The following is a 7,500-nucleotide window of genomic DNA, read 5'->3' as shown; positions in this document are numbered from 1 at the left end:
AGCGCGTGCTGGCCATCACCGCGGTCCTGTCTCTGGCCTACTCCATCACACAGGTGAGTTATACAACTCCCATTCATTAAATACACAAAAGCAGTCATAAGAAACATGAGTACGTTTGCACCAGCAGCCAACAATACACTGCATTGGTCAGAATGATTCATTTTGCTAATGCCAAAAATCCTCAGGATATTAAGTAAAGAGGTATTTTGTAAATGTCTAAACGTATCAAAACCAATTTTTTTAATTAGTAATATGCATTGCTAAGAGCTTAAATAATACAGCTTTAAATGTGATTTATTTTTTTTCTCACCAATATTTCGATTATTTATTATTATTATTATTTATTTATTTTTTAAACTGACCCTTATGACTGCTTTCGGGTCACATTCATTACAGCACAAATTGTTAAATACACGTTTATACGTTGGAGGTTAATTCAGAAACCTCTCTTGATCGATTCGGGCTCATTTTTAATTTCTTTAAAGAACGGTTTCCCGACCCCAGATCGATCGATGACGTATAAACGTATTCATACAGACGTAGATATGTCACGTGAGACGTTAAACCAGTCGTTGTGTTACAGACATGATATAGTTTTGAGTGGTTTCTCTCTCTCACAGGGGACTCTGGAGATTCGTTTCCCAGACAAACATCTCTCCGCCAATGACTTCAACATCTACGGCCACGGCGGACGCCACTTCTGGTTGGCCAGTTCCTGTTTCTTTTTCCTGGTATCTGATTAATGCCTCCTCCTTCCTCGTGAAAGCGTGCTGTGTGTTGTTGCGTCATGTTCAGTTTCGGGATGAATCTGTTTCAGGTGTATTCCCTGATCGTCATTCTACCCAAAACCCCGGTCAGAGAGCGGATCTCGTTGCCCTGTGAGTAAGCGCGGCGCGCGCGGCGTTCGTCCCAGCGAGTCGGCCGATTATGAGTGACGTGACTGTGTTTGTGTTTCTCGTGCCGCAGCCAAGAGGAGTTTCTACGTGTACGCTGCTATCCTGTCGGTGCTCAATCTGGTTCAGGGTTTGGGAAGCGCTCTGCTCTGCGCCGACATCATCGAAGGCCTCTGGTGAGCGCTTTGATGAAACGCATTTGCTGATTTTGTGCAAAAGTGCATTTAAGCCTTGCACTTTTGCTATTTTAAACTGCGTAATTAGTACTTAATTTTGTGCATAGTCTCTACTGAAGATACTGATTGTGCTAAAGTTGTACTTGAGCTACGCTTTAAAGGAACAGTTCACCCGAAGATGAACAAAACTGTACGAGTTTCTGCTGTTTTGGGTAGTAGGGGGAAAAAAATACTGTCAGTGGTGACCCAAAACACCCAAACTTTCTTCAAAATATCTTCCTTTCGTACAGGTTTGGAAATGCCTTGAGGGTCGAGCAAATTATGACAGATTTTTTATTTCTGGGTGAACTATTCCTTTAAAATATGCATTTACAGGGATGCTGTACAGAGGTCGTACACTTCTTATTAATAGTGATATTAAAACACTTTTAGGCGCAATATTAAAAAAATGGGCATTGTGCATTAAAGAGATACTCCAGAAGAAGTTTAATTGTATAATAGCATTTTATATCAGTAAATATACTAATAGATTTTATTTATTTCAGATAAAATATGGCATGTGTTTTTTTTTAATAAGGATATACTTTGCATGTTAACAGAAATGTTAGTGTTAGTTAATGACATTTTCAGTTTTCCAATGCATTTAAGTAACGTTTTGTGAACTATTTAATAATAAAAAAAATTAATAAATCTGCATACATATGCAGTCTTTGTATAATTGTAATATAGAATATTTGGCAATATGTCAAGCTCTTAAAAAAAAAAAAAAGAAATGTTTTTCCTTCTAAATAACTTTTTTTTTCAATATACTGTTAACATATATATATATATATATATATATATATATATATATATATATATATATATTAAAAGTTTGGTTTGCCTCATGATTTGAGAATGCTACAATAATATATATAAAATTCATATTCTTTTTATATCATGATATCTACTAGTTGTAGCTTTTCCCGAGTGCTGCGGTTGATTTCTCTCTCAGCTCATCAGACGCTGTCTCTCTGTGTTTGCAGCTGTGTGGATGTGACCACATTCCTCTACTTCTCCGTCTTCGCTCCTCTGATCTATGTGACGTTCCTCAAAGGATTCTTCGGGTACGTAGATCCACCTGAGGTTCAGTCACAGGATATCAGACTCATTCCTGTGGTGTTATCAGGCTCTGAGAGCAGACGCTTCCTCAAGATGCAGCTTATTTTTAATATTCAGGCTCTGAAAGCTGATTCAGTGATCCTCAGACAATGTGGCCAGCCGTCATATTATAATACAAGCTTTCACTTCTTCTATTTTCTGTCTTTTCCCTTCGAGTTTAAATAGCCAGAAAACGCAGCCCATGTTTTACTTTCGCTTTTAAATCTGCTGCAGTTCGGCGTCAAGCTGTTGTTTGTTACAGATCTCCCTCTTTTTCTCAGTTTCCTTTGCTTTTAAACAGCCTGGTTTAAAAAAAAGAACCGTGCGCATTTTATTTTCACTTTTTAATTTGCGGCAATTCGGCATAAATTGCTTGAATTCAAGCAAAGACGAAACGCAACGCTGAACAGAGAACTTTTATTAGCAAAATGAATGAAAATACACCATGATATGTAAAATATCTAATAACTTACACAAAGTTTAAATAGCCTAGGTATACACGATTTAAAATCAGGGACAAATTATGAAATGTATAACGCTTATTAGTAAAACACTGAGTGTGTGTATATATATGTTTATATATATAATAATAATAATTATATATACATATAATTATTATTTTATATATTATTATTATTATTTTATATATTTTATATATATATATATATATATATATATATATATATATATATATATATATATATATATATATATATATATATATATATATATATATATATATATATATATATATATATATATATATATATATATATATATATATATTATTTTATTAATATATTTTTTATATATATATATATATATATATATATTAATAAAATAATAATTATATATATATATATATATATATATATATATATATATATATATATATATATATATATATATATATATATATATATATATATATATGATTTTTTTTCTTCTTTTGGATGTAATTATCTTCGATTGCTCATTTGACTCGCACTAATTCGAATAAACCTTTTAATGTATTTTTTCACGCTCGTTTTCTCTTCAGTTCCGAGCCCAAAATCCTCTTCTCCTACAAGTCACAAATCGACGAGCCGGAGGACACGGACGTTCACCTGCCCAACACCTCGTCGTCCGGTCTGGGCCGGAAGGATCTGGATCACGGCTCGTACTCCAGCACGCAGATCGACGGCTCCGGGGCCTATCTGGACGACGTGGTTTCGGGGCCGTTCGGAGCCCACAGCATCAACAGCATCGACAGCGACCGCTGGAGGGCCCTCAACGCCTGACCTCGAGCGGAAGCGGTTTTCCCCGTCACTTATTTAAGATCGATTTCATTTGTATTCCGTGAATCCAACATTCCTCGTGTAACACCGGTGCTCTTACTTTGACGTCTGTGTGCTGCTGCGGGCAACTCTTTTGGACTTTGTGACGTGCATAATGTAATATATTTCTGCTGAAACCATAATCGATCGCCGCTAGATGATTTCACAGTTACGCTACCGATACCAGCGAAAGATCTGCTCGTGTTTTGATGCTCGTTCTCTGCCGTCAGGGTTGTTCTGCACTGATTTGGCTCCTTTGCTTGGCTAATTTGAAGTCTTAAGGACCCTGTAATCTACCTTGACTCTGTTCATATGCTTCATATGGGCCGAGCGATCATCTAGAAATTTGTAAAAACGTTTATTTCTCAGCGCTACGTCGTAGTGTTTTCTTTTGGATTTTTATTTATTTTAGTTATCGGAGGAGTTTTGTTTTAGCCTTGGGTTCAGTTCTTAAAGTGAAAGCTTAAATCGTGATCTTGACCTTTGTTCATCTTTCTAATGGATAATGAAACCGGCACCGGCTCAAGTCAGGCTTGTCTTCGTGTCATTCCACGTGGAAGAAAGTGAAGAAAAAGGACCATGCTGGGAGAGAGAGAGGATTTGTCCCGCTTTGTTTTATTTGATAAAATACCACTAGTTAATTACATCCTAACTTTTTCGGTGCACAAAAAAAAAATTCTATTAAATCTGGCCTGAGTAAAATGCTTGTTTGCTTATTTCTCGTCTTTCTTTTAATATGATTTGAACGCAGACAGAAGTTGTTTTATGATCAAACTTTGTGTTTGGAGACGTGTGTGGATGCTCTACCATAAATATATTTTTTAAGTGATTTAATGTTGAATTTTTGCACTGAAATGCAACTTTAAATAGGTTCTTGTTAATTGTACTCCTTGCTTTTATTTTTTATTATTATTATTTTTGATATTGCAGCTTGTTATTGGAAGCATATGTTAACAATATTTCGTTTAGCCATAGCTTTGTTAAATATCAGGGTATTTATTTTGTTTTATTCAATGTTATTAAGCAGGACAAAAAGACAATTTAGTAAGACGTACAAAAGCAAAAACTTTTATTTTGCCAGCCATAGGGCAACCGACTTTTATTTTGGAACATACTGTCAGTGAGGCGTGTGACGTGTTTCTAACAAACAGGAACTGACGACGTCAACAGATGTGGATCGTTTGCATGTATTCACTAAAAGAACGCTTTATTTCACGTTTGAACGTTCTGGATCAATTGTTTATACTGTGACTTGTGCTTTCGTTTATGTTTTATATCGAAATGCTTCACACACTGTCACAACGTGACGTGCCGTGTGATGGCTATTCCCGTTTTTATTTGGAAATTGTTGTTATTGAACGTCACTGTTTTGCCATTGCTGTCACTAAAATATAAGAAATAGAAAAATAAACTAAAAATAAACAACAACCAGAAAATCTGAACAGATAAAATAAGATTATTGCATGAAAATACAGAGGAGAGAAAAAGACAAAAAACATTAATTTACTTACTATTTGTTGACTATTTCATTCATATATAATTATATAAAAAATACTAGAGTGAAAAACTATTCTGCAAAAAATACCATCGGGACTGCTGATTAAAACAAGGGATTGATAAAGTAAGATTTTCCGTATTTTAATAGGCCTACTGCTGATATTTTTTTACATTTATTTATAGGTTTAATAAATTTATTTTCTTTTAGTTTTAGTCATTTTAGTACTTCAACTTAAATGTGTGGCGACAAGTTTAAGTTTTAAGTTTTTAATAGTTTTATTTGACAAGACTGCAGCAGAAATTGACATTTTTTCCGTGAAGGAATGATATATTCAGCAATAAGATAATTTTTTATTTACCTTAATAATAATAAAATAGTAATATCTCAATACACAAAAAAAAAGATTTCAATATAAGAACACAAATTCAGCAAGCAATTAAAAACATAAAAAGTAATATATAAAAAAATCCCGCGACTTACATGTGACGTCAGTGTATCAAATAGAACTACATTTCCCATCTGCGTTTGGCGAGTCACGTGATGCGCGATAACCGTAATAGCGTGTCTGATGATTTTATCCGCACGCAGCGGGACGCAGTGACCCTGAAGTGAATCGGGGTGATTTTATTTCTCTTGTTGGAGCGTTTGGGGTGATTTGGGGCTGATGGGGGCCGCGGACAGCAGGAGCAGGTCTGTGTCGTACGGACTCGACGAACAGGACAATGTCACGGTTATACACGGAGTAAAGGTGACAGACTCCACGACATCTCCACTTCAAATACAGTATGATAATCATGTGCTGTGCGACACTACTGTCCCGAAATGACATTTACACGGTATTTTCTACTGTAATAGTGCTTTCGTGAACAGAAGTCTGTTGTAACTGTCCCTCTCAGTGGCTCTGAGAAAATGAAAGTATCGTTTAATCTGTTTATCCGTCACCGATTTAACCTTTCATATGAGATGCAATGATAAAACTAGCTCATTTTAAAGTTTGACCTCGTGTCTTGTTTGCTGGGATCTAATCTAATGCGAAATATAAACCTGTACAGTAATTTTATCTGCTCTCCCTCAAGGTCAGCTGATCTGTGTACAGCGAGAGCTTTGTGTCATTTATTTTTATTTATTTCTGTAGGATTATTTGCATGTATTAATAAACTGTAGGATTATTCGGTTGCATTAATTTTTGGGGGTTTGTTTTGTTTTTTGCTTGTTTGTCTGAATTTGCATAACGAATATGTATGAATTTGAATATGTACCTTTTAAAAAAGGGAATCATAACTGGCTTGATGTTATTTTAATGCTAGTGTATCTGTGCTGTCAGTTGTCCGGAGATGTTCTTCAGCGGATGCGAGAGTCTGGACCATCATCATCATCATCATCACTCAAAGCAGAGAGCACCAAACCTGAACCAGGTACGATCACTTCCGCTCCTGTCTTCAACTACTCTCGTTTCTTTCTCATGTTGGTCTGTTATTCTGATCTCCCAGGGCCGTCCAGACCGTCCTCCACAGAGACCCAGGAGGAGCTCAGAAGACGGTTGGTGCACTTATATTATTAGCAGGATTTCTGAAGGCCGTAATAACTACCGCTACATCAAAACTTTTTCAACTCTTTTTTTATTTACCTTTTTTTTGTAATTTTGTCATGCTTTTTGTCTTTTTGTAAAAGTTTTAGTTTTTATTAATGATAATAACCTTGAAAAAAGCATTACGTTTAATGCTGCTATGATGCATGCGTATTTAGCAGAATATGATTACAGCTGTCAAACAGTTAATCGCAATTAATCACAAAGTCAATGTTTTTTATATGTTTTTATAGACACACACAAAGTAGATATTGTGACTTATAAGTATGACAATGCAACAGACACATACACGTGTGTATATACTCAGTGCAAAGAGTACTATTAGATATACATGCAGTTAGAAATAAACAGTCAACTCCAAAAAATGGAAAGTAACCACAAATGACAGACACAACGTGTGTGTGTGTGTGTCTGTCTGTCTGTCTGTGTCTGTCTGTGTCTGTCTGTGTGTGTGTGTGTGTGTGTGTGTGTGTGTGTGTGTGTGTCTGTCTGTCTGTCTGTCTGTCTGTGTCTGTCTGTGTGTGTGTGTGTGTGTGTGTGTGTGTGTGTGTGTGTCTCTGTGTGTGTGTGTGTGTGTGTGTGTGTGTGTGTGTGTGTGTCTCTCTGTCTGTCTGTGTGTGTGTGTGTGTCTCTGTGTGTGTGTGTGTCTGTCTGTCTGTCTGTGTGTGTCTGTCTGTCTGTGTGTGTGTGTGTGTGTGTGTGTCTGTCTGTCTGTCTGTCTGTCTGTCTGTCTGTGTGTGTGTGTGTGTGTGTGTGTGTGTGTGTTTGTCTCTGTGTGTGTGTGTGTGTGTGTGTGTGTGTGTGTGTGTCTCTCTGTCTGTCTGTGTGTGTGTGTCTCTGTGTGTGTGTGTGTCTGTCTGTCTGTCTGTGTGTGTCTGTGTGTGTGTGT

The 7,500-nt window shown here is 36.3% G+C and overlaps 2 protein-coding genes across 7 annotated transcripts in view; both read left to right on the top strand.

Annotated features, from left to right (window-relative positions):
• tpra1 (transmembrane protein, adipocyte asscociated 1) overlaps positions 1–4,227 on the top strand; it is an 11,799-nt gene extending 7,572 nt beyond the window's left edge. The window contains exons 6-11 of the mRNA XM_043241451.1: positions 1–53; positions 621–731; positions 818–878; positions 967–1,069; positions 2,095–2,175; positions 3,249–4,227. The exon at positions 1–53 is cut by the window's left edge and continues 27 nt beyond it. Of these exons, the coding sequence (XP_043097386.1) occupies positions 1–53; positions 621–731; positions 818–878; positions 967–1,069; positions 2,095–2,175; positions 3,249–3,489 (650 nt within the window). The 3' untranslated portion in view covers positions 3,490–4,227. The remainder of the gene's footprint in view (positions 54–620; positions 732–817; positions 879–966; positions 1,070–2,094; positions 2,176–3,248) is intronic.
• A 1,150-nt stretch (positions 4,228–5,377) lies between these two features.
• chchd6b (coiled-coil-helix-coiled-coil-helix domain containing 6b) overlaps positions 5,378–7,500 on the top strand; it is a 14,503-nt gene continuing 12,380 nt past the window's right edge. Inside the window, exons 1-3 of one of the 6 annotated variants that reach the window (XM_043241454.1) lie at positions 5,540–5,771; positions 6,348–6,438; positions 6,514–6,562. In XM_043241454.1, the coding sequence (XP_043097389.1) occupies positions 5,688–5,771; positions 6,348–6,438; positions 6,514–6,562 (224 nt within the window). In that variant the 5' untranslated portion in view covers positions 5,540–5,687. Of the gene's footprint in view, positions 5,772–6,330; positions 6,563–7,500 lie in introns of all 6 variants that reach the window. The other 5 variants (XM_043241455.1, XM_043241456.1, XM_043241457.1 and 2 more) reach the window with 5 other exon arrangements.

Source organism: Puntigrus tetrazona, chromosome 6, assembly GCF_018831695.1.
Source record: "Puntigrus tetrazona isolate hp1 chromosome 6, ASM1883169v1, whole genome shotgun sequence".
Classification (NCBI taxonomy): domain Eukaryota; kingdom Metazoa; phylum Chordata; class Actinopteri; order Cypriniformes; family Cyprinidae; genus Puntigrus; species Puntigrus tetrazona.
This window is presented reverse-complemented; position numbering and strand designations above follow the sequence as displayed.